The 15,635-nt window shown below is 40.2% G+C and overlaps 1 protein-coding gene across 1 annotated transcript; it reads right to left on the reverse strand.

Moving 5' to 3' along the window:
• Positions 1–467: 467 nt before the first annotated feature.
• Positions 468–14,984, reverse strand: LOC120631725 (myosin-10-like). Its single transcript, XM_039901406.1, has 19 exons — positions 14,883–14,984; positions 13,654–14,041; positions 12,264–12,904; positions 11,713–11,770; positions 11,301–11,333; positions 10,150–10,176; positions 9,648–9,832; positions 8,911–9,057; positions 8,279–8,499; positions 7,805–7,911; positions 7,064–7,176; positions 6,263–6,359; positions 5,387–5,499; positions 4,749–4,826; positions 4,502–4,624; positions 3,014–3,157; positions 2,366–2,556; positions 1,178–1,307; positions 468–632 (listed from the first exon to the last, which is right to left on the reverse strand). Exons 1-19 carry the CDS (start codon positions 14,982–14,984, stop codon positions 468–470), a joined length of 3,063 nt encoding a protein of 1,020 aa, XP_039757340.1.
• Between the last annotated feature and the right edge of the window lie 651 nt (positions 14,985–15,635).

Raw genomic sequence — 15,635 nt, forward strand, 5'->3', positions numbered from 1 at the left:
TAGAAGAACTAGAGTTACCGACATAGCTCAGCGAGTCGCGAAGCTGAAGTTGCAATGGGCGCGGCACACAGCTCGGAGAACTGATGGACGTTGAGGTCTTAAGGTGCTAGAATGGCAACTCCGCACCGGTAAACGCAGCGTAGGTCGGCCCTAACGAGGTGGACAGATGACATCAGGCGAGTCGCTGGGAGCCGCTGGATGCAAGCGGCCCAGGACCGTGTATTGTGGAACTCCCTACAAAAGACTTATTGTCCAGCAGTGGACGTCAATTGGTTGAGGTGATGAAGGAAGCAAAGATGATTGACGATTTGTTTAAGAATTACAATCCTTATTTTAAGGATGTCAAGATAAGTCATAAAAATAATACTGTTTTAAACGCGATCAAAGTGAGGCCCCTGAACGGATTAATATAGTGGCATACGACGGATTCGAAGCATGCGGCAAGACCGACGTAAGTGCTTAGTTCTCTAGTCGGTCAGGGGACAAGTGCACTCCAGGGGCGGTTCCCGTCCGGGCGACATGTCCCCGGCGCCGCCGTGGCCGGGGGGGGCGGGCAGAACCTGTAGAGTCTCCTCCTCGCTCAGCAAGTTGCACTCAACGCACGGCTGGCACTCCTCCTCCATCATATACAGCTGGTACAAGCAAATACATTAAAAGTCAACTACTACAATTTACTGCTATCACCAATCCGCCTGCCCTGTGGTGATTATGGGCAAACCCTCCCCTTGGGAGAGACCGTTAGTCCAGCAGTGGAATGGGATAGACTGTTGATGATGAAACAGTCTTAATTAAAAATTAAGAAAGAATAAATAAATATTCCATCTTTTATTAATTAAAGCATTATTAATTACAAATTATAAATACAAATACTACAATTGAAAAAAGTATACTACGTACAAGCTTCCTGATTTATCATCAAACCTTAATCATATAGACTACAGAGACTGTAGAGCTTTTTGTGGCAGAACTCGTCTGGAGAAATACAACCTCCTTGCTTATTTCTGTAGCTAAATTGCATTGCTGTGTTACCGGTGTAATTACATGCTTAAAACGTCAGCTTGATAGATGCAGGGCGGCACCCCTTTTCCAACTATCCATGTTTTATACACCGTAGTTGTTGTCGCGGATTGTAACAAAGCTAAGCTTGATGAGATGCGTATAGCTACAAGCATCTTACGCGGCCATCGGCGCCGTACCCCTGGAATTTCCTGGCAAGCCCCGCGAGCTGGCCGGCTGGTGCCTGGGCGCGCCTCGTGAACTCCGTCACCAGCGTGTGCGAGCCGCCGCACCAGCGATGGCAGATGTGCCTGCGGACAACAACATATATTATCATATATTAACATATAATAGCATATATTATAGATTTCCGCAAAGAAACGCCTGCTTCTATCCAACAACAACACCTTACAACAAATATTGTATTCACGCTGATCAAGCCGGTTACCAAGCAATACCTACTTACTGCCTAAAACAGTGACAAGATATCTCAAATACACACTTGTTCTATAATTGCTGTAAATTATATTTTTATGAATATCTGCACTATTTTATTACTGAACAGTATGTTAGAATGAATGCGCTAACTTGAAAAACTTAAAGTCTATTTTGCATAACTTAATTAAATTCTAAAGATTTTGAAATTATAAAATGATGTTGGAAAAGAGCAATCTGCTATTGCCGGCTCTTCTCGGAAGAATATGGCTTCCGAACCGGTGGTAGAGAGTCCCAACAAACAGACTGATTTTACGTTTCAAAAGTGCTTATAAACTAGCCCTACTGGAAATAAATGAATTTAGTTGTTTTCTTTTAATTTTCGGCAACTTCTATCTTTTTATCTGTGGCACTTGACACGGGTTTAACAGATATTTATGGTGTTATGTACAGTGTGGTGACGGCAGATCAGAATATAAATGTCACCACCCGTTCTCTTCCCGCGGGTGCCGTACAAGATGACACGGAGACCGAGCTGTAGCGTCCTCTGTGCTGCTACTGCCATCTACTGCTATCACGAACCCATCTGTCCTGCATGGTTATTAAAAAGCGGCAAATCCTCTCGTAGGGAGAGGCCTTTCGTCCAGCGGTGAACTGTTATAGGCTATTGATGATGTCATAATTAAAAATTCAATATCCTTTTCCACAAAGAAAACAATGAAAGGGATAATGTTGTAGTTAAATTAGTTAAGATATCTCTGTACAATAGAATGACCACCAGTTTCTCTGAATAGATTGTTGTATTATTTGTCTGAAAGGGAAATTGTATACTTACTTCTGTAATTATACAAACTTTCGAACTCTGCCATAGTTATGCAGCCCTGGTATCTGGCTATTCCCAAGCTACGAGGCTTGCAATAAGCTTGATCCTAACCTGTCCTCGGAAGGTTCTCCAGCGACCAAGTCCGCGATGCAGGGCTCCTGCGACGCGCCCACGGGCGGCGGGCGGAGCGCCGGCAGAGCACGCGGAGCCCCGTGCGCGGCCTCGTAGGGCTCCATCAGTGCCCGCACGTGGCAGGATCCGCACGTCGCACCGTCCGCTAACTTACGAGTTAGCAGTGCAGTCTGAAGCCAATCGTAACAGTTTTTTATCCACGGCAATTGATAACTTTAATTAATGAAGATTCTTTTTTAGTAGCCTTGTGTCCGAGCATTAGATAGAAGTACTGCCGCCATGCTTATTTCTGCCGCGAAGCATCATTGCTGTGTGCCATTTTAAAGGCTTGAGTTGCTGTTGTAATTAGAGACTCGTGAGGTTAACATCTACTCCTCAGGTTCATGGACACAGGATGCGTTCCTCCCGTGCCCTGCGAAGTGTTGCTTTGTTTAGGCGAGCGTTCTCGGCTTATAATCAATACTAAACAGAGATTGGGCAGCAGCGATCTGAGCTACTAATACCATCTACTGTAATCACCGACCCGACTGCCCAGCACGCGGGCAAACCTCCCATTGGGAGTAAAACACGAAAATCGCAGGAATAAATCGCACTCGTTGAGATGCGTGTCGGTAAGGAGTCCCGTACCTTAGGCTCGCCAAGCGCGGCCGCTAGGAGCCTGATCTTGTCGTTGAGCTCTTGCAGGCGGCGCTGCGCCTCGTCGCGCGCCGACAGCAACTCCACCAGTTCCGCCTTTTTGTCCGTCGCGGCCTTCAGCTCCCTAATAGCTGTCTGCGGGACATTTGAATGAGATAAATAAGTAGTGACAGAGATATAAACATAGAGCAAGAGAGTACAATTTGGTGACCTTATGTAGCGATAAATAGCGATTTCTTCCAGGCAACCAAAGGCGTGAAAGGAAAATACATAGAAAAGAGGTGGTGCCATCAATATTACACAAATAAATAAATAAAATATACAATTATAATATATATAAATACAAATACGATATAAACATACATTAAATAACATGACCCATAATTAATTTAAACTACTAAAAGTCATATACAACACTAGCTGTCCAGGCGAACTTCGTACCGCGGTTAATTTTTTTTTATGAATGTTATATTTTAATACCTAAATTCCGGTCTAAGAATCCAAACGATCAAATATCAAAAATATTGGTCCAGCCGTTTTTGAGTTATTAATGGTGTAACTAACACAACTTTCTATATATATAAAATATATAGATATATAAATATGTTAATATATAACATTAATACTTTCCTCAATTTAAATGAAATACAGAAATCATTAAAATTACACACTTAAAATGATCCGCTTCAGCGATGTTCATTTGATTATACTTATTCAAAGTCATGTTTGCTTCACTCGGATCTCATCTGATACCACACGCGTAGCCACGGTATCACTGAAGGGGCGGAGTGGTCCACCCAACACCACCCACCCCATACCGCATTCATTATCACAATCAATTACAGACCAAAGTGCTGATTGGTAGACCACTGCCTTTAAGGCATTTTAAGACATTATGACATTATTTGAGCCGAGTATGGAGATCTCTTAGACATGTAGATCTCTACAATTTTTGTCCTTTACAAAAAGCAGCGCTGTTAAAATACTAGAGTGTTGATCAACCCGTATAAGCTAAAGCCCACAAAAATTAAATAAAAAACGTCACTTCAGCATTCTAAACTTTGACATTGAACACGAATTTTCAATTAATGTTTCTGATTGTATTATTGTATTGTATTAAAATTGCATATTGTTTTAAAATTGATTCTGTGTTAACCAATGGCTTGTTATATTTGCACGCCAGCTAATGGCAATACACTGTGACTTCGCAATTGATATTGAAATGGCATCTATGTAAACGTGTGTATTATGCAAATAAAGATCTATCTAAAACCTTTGTTTTCTATTCTGTGACAGACAGCGGATACTCAAATTTGGTATTTATCAATGATCGACTGACACCTGTCCTTGAGCAAACTGACATCGAGGGAAGAATACCTCGATGTCAGTATATTAATTCGCGCCTTAGTGGTGCTCTGCATTCCCCACTCTCCTCCTATCCTCTTACGGTCGTCGAACGTACATCATCAGATAGCTAACCTGCCACACTTCATCCTGGCGATCAAACTTTTCATGGCACAAGTCAATGCGTCGCTCGAAGTCTGTGCGGGCCTCTGCAAAGTCCAATTCTGACAACAAGCCGGCCAGTCTAGACGTGTCTGCCTGCAAGCGATTCATTTTTGATTTTATTCAATTCACTGTTCAATAAATGTACTTCGCACACAACATTGACACAATGCTTGCCAGATTGCAAAGCGGAGAATCAAATAAGTCTTGAATGGCATACCTTGTCTCTGAGTCCATCCAGAACTTCGTCGCGATCTGCCTTTTGCTCCCGCAGCATCTCCATGCACTCGACCAAGTTCTGTATAAGTTCATTAAACAAACTAATATAATAAAAGACATTAATAATTCCAACTAAGCCTTCAGTTTAGAACTGTGTCATTATACTTTCTAAGCATTTAGTCAGTGGAATATGAAAATGGTCGGCTTCCAAATATATATTTCAAAATGGGGTATTTTCATTTTACAAGATTGATGAAAATTTTAATAAAGATGAATCAATTGATTTTAATAATATCGACCAGATAAAAAAGCGAAGGCTAAAGTTAAAAATCTAGCTATGTTTGGAGTATATCTAAATGATCAAATTAGAAATGAGTAGATCCGTAGAAGAAACCAGAGCTGCCAATAGCTCAACGAGTTACGCGGCTATATGGCAATGGGCAGGCGCATAGTTCGACAGGCCGATGGAGAAGATTCTCCTGAGTCAAAACATCACACCAGGAAACTTGGTGGACGATATCTGCTGGTCACAAGTATGTGCGTTCAGGCTTCATGACGTTTGTTGTGGCGCAAACTGTCCAGCTGAGCCGCCAGCTCGTCAGCCCAGAGGCTGCAAGTGTACCGGGTGCGGGTGCTCACGCGCATGTCGCAGCCGAGCTGTGCCTGCAGCGCCGCGAGGGCCTTGTGCGCCGTCAGCGTGCTGTCCAGCTCAGCCGCCAGCTCGTCGCAGCGCTCCGTCAGCTCCAAAACAGCTATGTTGTGAAACGCAGTACGCGTGAGTAATGGCCGATCCACTAATAATACGTCTAATGCCGATTTAATACCTGAAGTCATTGCGTTTTGGGCAGGACTTCCCTTTCGGGGTTCGAATCACAGCACACACCTCTGAACTTTTCTAAATTATGTGCGTTTTAAGTGATTAAAATATCACTCGCTTCACCTGAGAGTTCTACATAATGTTCTCAAAGGTGTGTGGAGTACACTAATCCGCACTGGACCAGTGTGGTGGACTACGGCCTTAACCCCTTCTCATTGTGGGAGGAGACCCGTGCTTTATAGTGGGCCAATAATAGGTTGATGTGATGATGATGATGAATGCCCGTTCTTACTAACGAAAAACAAGGCAATGCCTAAGTAAGTAGGCCTAATCAAAAAAGACTCCTAGGCATAAATTTACCTCTCACTAATCGATTTTCACTAAGCAACTCATATAACCTAACTTGTCTACGATTATTGCCACAAGGTGTGGTATTTTGTGTACCATCGTATTTTAATTTTTCGTATGGTTTTAAAATTATTGAAAAAACAAAATAAATTAATATTGTTTTCATCTATATAAGTGTCAGTTTACGAGTGTCGTAATTTAAGATAGCGCCTAACATCGTTAATGACCATCTAAGAGTGTGTGGTACGTTTTTTTCCTCAGCGCATCACTCATCATTAGGCATCCGATTTAAGAGTTTCCTAGAAAAACGTGTATAATACAAGCTGACATCAGTGCACATATGACATTACCAGCAGTTTCAGCGTTATTGTTGACATTCTCCAATTGCACGAGTCCAGCTCGGAGGTCTGCGCGCATGTGTGCCATTTGATCTTGGAAACCTTGCATCTGGTGACAGTCATAAACAACATTATCTACAAATTGACAACCTTTAGGTTAAACATCTAGACGGTTCACGGATGTACGGACACCGTCTAGGTGTCCCGTGAGAGACATCTTTCCTGCCCTTCTAAGAAAAACATAGGTAGATTTCCTTTCCTCCGAAATAACAGATATATCTGTGGATAGGTAAAACTCGAGATATAATAAATAAAATGGCCGGTGGAGTACTACCTGTTCACAATATAAACAAACAAGATGCACCACAAGGCCGCAACACTATCTCCGATCGACTGAACTAACTTGTTTGCTCCTGTTATTCAAAGCACAACACTAATTTATTTCATTAACATTTGGAATCTGCCTGTAACTTGCTATTTGCAGGCTCTTTTGGTATCATAAATCCATATCAGTTATTATTAAGCTATCAAGAATCTTGTTTTATAATTCCCTATAAGTCACCCCTTGACTGCAATCTCACCTGGTGATAAGTGATGATGCAGTCAAAGATGACTGATGCCCGCTACGGGCTAACCTGTAAGGGCAAAATCCGTGAATCTAACTAAGTATAGTATCTTATTCGTAAAAATAATACGAAGTATACATATACTTCGTATTATTTTTACGCAACACCCTCAAAAGATGTAGTCTATAAGACACAGACACACTTGGCATTTATAAGATGTATATGGATTACATGCTGTGGCCTGTACCTGCGTGGTGAGCCCCGAGTCAAACCCGTTTAGCTGCTCCGCGTAGTCGCCCAACACCGAGAACAGAGTCGAAATCCGCTCGTCTAGCTGCAGAGCCACACTTAACTTGTCAGCTGTAATATTTCAAGAATTTAATTATTAATGTAGGTTCCAACTCATTAATGTTCCGGTACGTAGTGCGCCACATGCAAATGTGTATAACTGTGCCCCTAAAATATTTCATTACCCTTATTATTCTATAAAAAAACCTATCACGTAAGAACACTCACTAATACACATGTCCCTAAACTCCGTTGCTGGTCTGGTTATTACTGCACCCATTAATTTGGGCCATTGTCCTACTCGTAGTAACATCTCTGAGTGTTAATTTTTTTATCACTTAAACACTTTACTGATCAAGTTCTAACTTGAAATCAAAGAAAAAGCAAGGTGTCTCAACCTGCAGCAAAAAAAAACAAAAACTGTTACAGTCTTTGAATATTTTCAGCTCCCGGATATCTTACGTTATCGTACCTTAACTTTACCTCAATCCACGGCCTCGAGGACGTAAGAGTAATCTCAGTCCACAAACTTAGCCACCCTCTAGTGTCAGAGTCACACATGAGGCGCCCTAAGGTTGACGTTCCACTTTTGTCATCGAGCCCTAGGGTTCAACCAAGCGAAGCTTCACCCTGACCCTAACCCAATTGACACAGGCAACGAAAATACACGATAGCTTTATATTACTCATATGTACCTTACCTACACCTTTAGCAAAATGCAGAGCATTTTCTGCTGATGTTGAGGCCCTCGCTGTCATGTTGTTTATGGCTTTTAAAATATCGTCCCTCAGGTCCTTCAAAGCAACCCTGGAAAAACGTTCGCTTTCAATTATTATTCCTTCTCTTTACTTTCCATCATAACATATTAACCTATAAGTTACGTATAAGAAGATGCCTTTACTGCAGACTTTTCTAGGTCCCTGAAAATGATGGTTTATAGAATGGCTTCACTCTGGATAATCGATTGACACCTACTAGGTGGTCAGACGATATCATTTTCACCAAGCAATTGAACGTTCTGGTTTCTAAACCGATACCCATTAGTTTGACTTTGATATACCTACTGCCATTCTTCTACCTGGTTGGCGCGCTTCTATTTCATTGTCATTTTCTAATAATGATAAAAGTAGCAAACTATAACCAGGAAATTAATGGGGTGATGTCTGATACTGACTTCAAATCCTCATGGGTAACACATGGAACTCTCTCCGTAGCAGATATCGTAGAAGTCCTCGAAGCTCTGGACATGGCCGACGGTCGCGACGCCAGGGACATGTCGGGTGTCCCCTGTTCCCCGTGATGCTCCATTTCCATGACGCGAGAAGCTTTCGAGCGGGCAGCTCTGGGGTCAATCGCGACTGATTTCTTTGCAACCAATGGCCGAGATCTGTCTGCCTAAAAGTTAATTTCGTAGTGTAGGGCTAGTGGGTCCTAACTCTTAACCCATCTCCCCTATAAGGCTCTCAATTTTGTACGCAATTCTCTAAACTAAACTAAATTGACTATAAAAAAGTGCTATTTTCAATCGGTTTTATCAAGGAAAACATAACAAAAACCATTACTTTTAGACCCATTAATTTAGTTTAGAAATTTGTGTGCAACAGCATTGACACCACAGAATTATAAAATAGGTAATATATAAGAAAGTTACTGGTCTTCATTATCATTTTCACCGTAATTCACTCCAGATACTGAGCATATCCTACTTTCTTACGGGAAAGGAAGCCTAATTTCCCGTAAGAGAGTAGGATATAGAATTTAGGATGCTTTTCTACCAACGATGTTAGAAAGAAAGAAGAGTCACACCTGTGCTTGTAGGCCAGCATACGCTGGCTCTAACGCCTCCAACTGCTCGAGCAGTTCTTCGGGCAACTCTCCGGCGGCCGCCAGCTGGGTCAACAGACCCGCCATCCGCACCACAGCGTCCTCCGCGGCCCGCAGCTTTGCATCTATCTGTAACGTTCCTTCTTTCAACACACTTAACAGGAAAAGTAAATCAACTCGACGAATATATTTTTTAATTTAAAGCCGATTGGCGCAGTGGGCAGCGACCCTGCTTTTTGAGGCCAAAGCCGTGGGTTCGATTTCTACAACTGGAAAGTTTGATGAACATGCATATTTTTCTGGGTGTTTATTTGTATGTTAGAAGAATTTATGTATAATATTCATCCGTCACCTAAGTACCCATAACACAAGCTACGCTTACTTTGGGGCTAGATGGCGATGTGTAAATTGTCGAAGTATATTTATTTTTTTATTTATTTAATATCGGGCGTGTTTCCGTGTCGTTTTTAGTTTCCTTAATTTTAAAGTGCGAACAGTTTAACTGGTTGTGTTCTAAGATGCAGAACATTACGATGTATTTTTGCAGCGGCGTGCACTTCGTACATGCACAAAAGCACTGCGTACCCTAAAATTGACATATAACTCGTATAGGAGGGGGATTTTTGGCATTCGATGCAATTTTCCTGCGGTATGCATACCCCGGTAAGTAGCTCAGTGCACGCCACCGTCTACTTGTCCCAGGACAATATGATGTTAACCTGCAGGGTGTGCATAGCGTCCGGCAAGGTGGCAGTGCCCTTGATGACGTCGCTCATGAGTTGCTTGTTGTCGGGCAGCTGCAGCGGCTGCGGGGAGATGAGCCTTCTCAGCTGCGCCACGGCATCCTCCAGGAGCTCGAACTGTGCCCGGCTCACCACGGCGATGCTGCCGCTGGACGGGGCATCTACAGCCAGAGTTAGGGAGTGCCGACGGACCACGTGAATCAAATTTTTTGTCAAATTAAGTTAACATGACGCTTTGTCAATGCTATGTGCACTTGTAATTGACCTGCATATCAGTCCATGTTTGTGTGTGTGTGCTATGTTTAAAAACGTGTTATATGCATGTTGTTAGTGCTCTTAATAAATAAATAAATAATATAAGATGCTTTTTTCATAATATACCATGCCCGTAATCCACGTCCATTCATTGGCAGCACGTCTTTATCGATTTTGATGAATACTTACGGAAGTTTAACAAATTCAATCAATGCAGTTTTACCTTGGCGTGTAGGTGGTCTTTTCCCAACTGAAAATAACAAATATCGATTTGATTTTCACATTTCTATTCCATGTAACTTCTGCGTACCTATTCGACTTCCAACTAGCACCAATAGATATTCCAATGATATAATTTAAAGTGCCTTGTGGTGACATCAGATCAGAATACGTTTGCCACCAGTCACCTTCTCTCCCGCGGGTGTCGTACGGGGCGACTAAGGAAATATATCGGAAAACGGGCAGCAGCATCCTCTGCTGTGCTAAAACTACCATCTACTGCAATCAACAACCCGTTTGCCCTTACTTGAGTGGGCAGACCCTCCCTTTTGGAGAGGCATTTAGTCAGCAGTGGAGTGTATAGTACATTATAGTGGCTATAGGCTATTAATGATGATTTAACCCTTTTTTGCCCTTTCTTATTTAACCCTTTCTTGCCCAAATGCCTGACGCATACCACTCCGTTGGGGGAAACGGAGTAGTTAAGTCGGACTTGCACCCACTAAAAACTCTGTGTGTCCCTCGAAAAATAAATAATAAATAAATAAATATACAACGACAATATACACATCGCCATCTAGCCCCAAAGTAAGCGTAGCTTGTGTTATGGGTACTGAGATAGCTGATGAATATTTTTTATGAATATAAATACTTATAATATACAGATAAACACCCAGACACCGAAAAACATTCATGCTCATCACACAAACATTTTCCAGTTGTGGGAACCGAACCCACGACCTTGGACTCAGAAAGCAGGCTCGCTGCCCACTGCGCCACTCGGCCGTCAATGTTGATATTTTGTTACGTAAAGCGAATTTTAGAAATAGGAGTTTGGGTGACTGTTGCCCACGGCGGTTACTGCACTAATATTTATAAGGTAACCTAATATTAATTAATTCCCAGGTATTAATGTTCTGATATTAATTAGGAGCACTCACAGATAAACACATGTAAAAACAGAAAATTGTTATTGGGTGCAATCAAGAAAAAAAAACTATTGAAATAGTATTCTCATTTTCTTTCTTTAATATTGTAGTCATATTCTGTATGAAATCACAGGCGTATATATACAATATGATCAGTGCCTTATTTAAACGTGTGTATTGTCGTAGTATATTTATTTATTAATTTATTTAACATAAATACACTCACCTACGAGAATATTTTCGTTATCGATTATTTTTTCTGAAAAAGTTTATAAAAATTACCATAACATTAAAAAATATGTATGTACACAGTGATGACAGTAGTAATATACGAGATATTATTATTGTCATCTATGTCCTTATAGGTCCAGGGTCCAGGGCCTTTACTTATGCCTTTTTCGGTAAGAGTTTAGGATTTTTTCTGAAAATTATATGACCGATTTTAATGCGGTTTTTAAGAACGTATCTATACTTAGAATCTGAAAAACTTTAGAATCTGAGTTCTTAGGTAGGTATGTTTCACAAAAAAATTAGGATTCCCAAAAGTCTAACGCGTTCTATATATCTTCTTGTCAATATATATTTTGTATGCGTTCACTAATGTACGGGTATTAACTAAAAGAATCAGTGCAATTAACCCGTAATCTCTATGTTGCTGCGCTGCGCAGTTTTCTTTCGGTCTAAGTCTGGTTCTCTCTAAAAATTAAAAAAATTAATGTAATCCACACTTATGATGTAATATAAATACAAAACTGTGTCTGTTAGTATGTTAATGTTACATAAAGTAGGGCGCCTGGTGTTGGCAGATCAGAATACATTGTCACCACCCCTACTCTTCCCGCGGGTGTCGACTAAGGGTATATAACGGAGCACGGGCAGCAGTAGATGATAGTACAGGGGATGCTCTCTACTATCATCTACTACTACTACTTTAAAGTAACCGTTTTTACCTATTATTTTTATTATTTAACAGCTAAATTGATTTGCATTAAATTTTCAGTAAAGAATTTCAGCGTGGAAACATAAACGGCCCTCGAGGGCTTTTTAAAAACGACAGTAATAAATGTGGGCTGACTAAATAAAAGAAAATTGTAAGTGTAGTCATCCTAAGTTCATTTTACGGAGTTATAAGCAGTAATTTATTGACAAAACGTAAGTACATCAGAATCGGAAATGTGGATCAACTCACCGCAGATCGTTCCTTTTCAGTTTTTTGTTCATAAAGTCTACTTCGCTCTTCTTTAATGTCTTCTCTTTCCAGTCTTTCTTTTTCTTTTTGTGCTATTTTCCCAGTTTTTTCCGGTCCCATTTTTTTCCATATATCCCTTTCTGCTTGGGTCATTTTCTGAGGTTCCTTCTGCTCTATTTTTTTTTGCTTTTCCCATCTTTCCATTTCTTTCTGCATCATTTGCTCAGGTTCTTTTTGAGCTACTACGTTTGGATCTGCTAATCTATTTTTTTCCTTCTCTCTTTGCTGTCCTTCATTTCCCCATATTTCCCTTTCTTTTTCAGGTTCACGATTCCCCAATTTTTCTTCTATATCCATCTTTATTAGTGCTATTTTAGGTTCAGGTTGCTGCCCTTCACTTTCACTCTCTGTATATGTATTTGATTCACGCTGCCCTGCTTTCTTTTCTTTGTCCCTTTCTTTTTGTGATCTTTTATCAGGTTCCTTCTGATCTATTTTTTCTTCTGTCTCCCATTTTCCCTTTTCTTTTTGTGATATTTTATTAGATTCTTGCTGACCCTTTTCTTCTGTTTCTTTTTGAGGCAATTTTTTAAACTTTCCTTGTCCTTTCGTTTCTTTTATTATAACCTCCTCCTCTTCCTCTTGAAGTTGCAAAAAAAAATTAAATAAGTACTAAATAAGGATGGCCACGTATTAATAAGGAAAAACCGATTGTAGCTAACTACAAAAAGATACAGTAATGTTTCCAAATTGCTTCAAAAATAGACCTAATAAATATTGTTACAAAAGAGAGAAGAAAGGTGTAACGCGAAGATGACAAGTCACAGTCACAAGTGACAGTGTCGTTACCTAAGCTTAAGAACCTTATGCAAACGCGCACGTAGATGTTCGTTTTCAGAGTCAGGGTTCAGATTATCAGATGATACCATACAAGTTGTAATTAAACCAACTATGTTCTTTAATATCGCATAATAATTAGCTGATAGGCATAAGTAAAGTGTAAGGTGTAATAGTAAGATGTGTCCATGATTTCAACTGGAGTTTCACTTCTAGAACGTGTACGGTCATGCGCTGTTTCTTAATATCCTACCAAATAATACGAAAATAGATAATCCTTAGCAGAATAATGTGGATGGATGGATTGCAGTTGTTATGGTCTTGACCAAAGCGTTTAATAATGAAGGTTGAAACTTACACTTATAGATAATATGCTAAATGTAGCGATATGGCTGCCAAATTCCTCCTAGATGATTTGCTCTCTACCTGATGTATTTAGTACATATTCAGCATATTAAATTTTGACTGATTGGTCAGCATTAAATATGGTTGATGGTAATGGGTTTTGAACGTTTGACATTGTTTGAAACATTATTAGTAATAAGAATCTTACCTTCAATTTTATTCACCATCAATTGCATTTGTTTTGTTTCGTATGACGTAATTTCTCCTTTTTCTTTTGATTTAATTTTTTCATCCCGTTCATGCTCTTTTCTGTCTGCTCTATCTTTTTGCTGAACTTTATCTCTGATATCTAGCGACGGAGGCTTATCTTTTTTGTCACCCCTTTGCGGACTCTTGTGTGCTTTAACAATGCCCGGCGATGGGTTTTCTATTGAACTTTTCTCCTCAGTGGATTCATCTCCATGTTTCTTCCTTCTACTTCTTTCTTCTTTTCTTATTTCGATTATTCTTATTTCAACTCGTTGCTGCAGCATGCGCTGTTGTCTCGCAAGAATATGGAGAATAGTTTGAATAAGTTTGAAGTTTACGACGTTGGCCTGGAGAACAGGAAAATGGTCTCAAATTTTCAACGGGCTATTAATTACCTACCTAAAGGTTATCAAACCTTCTCTTAATCCAATCAACTCTAAAATGAGTACCAATTTTCATGGTTTCGTTTTTAATTCGAAAAAGTATACCGATGAGATCTCTCTGACGTAGTGCTGACCACGTTACCTTGAATGTTTGCGGTTCGATTTCTAGAGGAATTAAAAGAATGGTTGACCCAGTTCAATCTTACTGTCAAGTCGGTACCTATTTACAAGGTGCTCTTTTAAGATTTTAGACTATTTTGAATGTGCATCGAGCCAGTCCAGTACGCAGTAAAATAAACCATCCTAATATTTTAAATAAGAGAAGTGAGTGAATTAAGAAAGTGAAGTGCGTTTGCTTACTTGATTGTTTGTTTGTTTGTTACCCATGCTAAACCGATGAACCGATCTTGATCAAATTTGGCACACATATAGGTAAATATACCGGAATCCTTAGGATGGAGTAAGACTAATATATATCCCGGAAAACATGCAGGTATGAGTAAACCGCTTATTAACTTAACTAATCTTGGTGAAATTTTGCATAGAAATAGTTTACATCTCGGATACGACCATATGATAACCTTTAATGATGATTTATCCCAGAAAAATAAAAAGATGCCTTAAAACCCAAAATAAACCCGGACGAAGTCTCGGGCAACAGCGTATGTACAACAAGTGGGTATATACGTAACACATGAATTTTAAAAATAAGATATCAAAACCGAAACCTAATAGTTCCCATAATCAACAGAACATAAAGGGCTGGGAATGAAGATGATATAAGTCCCAACCCAGGTATACTTACGTCTGTCGGACCCATGGCTCTGTTGATAAGGTCCTCAACGGTCACCAGGATCGTCGTGTCACTCATCGTGGGCTCATCCAGGAAGTCTTGCGTCCGCGGCATTGTAACTTCACTTGTCCAACTGTTTCTTTGTTTACTCTCAAATGTTATTCAACAAAAAACCAACCAGAAAATAAACTATATAAAATACTAAGAATCTCTGCAAATCTGTTTGCACTGACAGAACTAGAAGCGTCAAGAACAAAAAAGAAGAAAGTAGACTAAGTATTTACTCATATTAATAATAGAATTGGCACGCAATAAATTTTATATTAACTAGTGGGTTTTATCATTATTTTTCCAGTAACCAAAGTAAAGGTCACTTAAAACCCAAAACTACAGATTAATATTAGAGCATCACCATTGGCCTTCTCCCCATCGCCTTAACTGAATTTCACTTCATAACAATGTACCTACCTCATCATAAGACGATTGACATAAAAAAATTAAATATCTAGGTGGATCTCTGTCGGAGCACGCTTCCCTAGAAGCCTATTCACTCTAGCCTTGAAGGTACCCAAATTATTTGTGGCAGGAAACACAGTTGCCGAGAGGGCGGTCCACATCTAAGCGGCACGTATCAGAAACGTGGATTAAAAACGTTTCGTGCGTGATGGAATATCAACCACATAAGGCTGCCACCGCTTACGGTGTCTCGCTGTTCTGTGGTAGAACGGTGAAGGAGGAACAAGATTGTGAAGTTCCTGAGCACAC

This window comes from Pararge aegeria, chromosome 18, assembly GCF_905163445.1.
Source record: "Pararge aegeria chromosome 18, ilParAegt1.1, whole genome shotgun sequence".
NCBI classification, from domain to species: Eukaryota; Metazoa; Arthropoda; class Insecta; order Lepidoptera; family Nymphalidae; genus Pararge; species Pararge aegeria.

What these genes read in the sequence shown, in the direction of transcription:
- LOC120631725 (XM_039901406.1), bottom strand. Translation starts at nt 14,984, where the DNA reads ATGCCGCGGACGCAAGACTTCCTGGATGAGCCCACGATGAGTGACACG. An exon ending in GATGGTGAATAAAATTGAAG is followed by an intron (nt 12,905 to 13,653) that starts GTAAGATTCTTA and finishes TGCAACTTCAAG; the next exon opens with AGGAAGAGGAGGAGGTTATA. An exon ending in TAACGAAAATATTCTCGTAG is followed by an intron (nt 10,177 to 11,300) that starts GTGAGTGTATTT and finishes TGTTATTTTCAG; the next exon opens with TTGGGAAAAGACCACCTACA.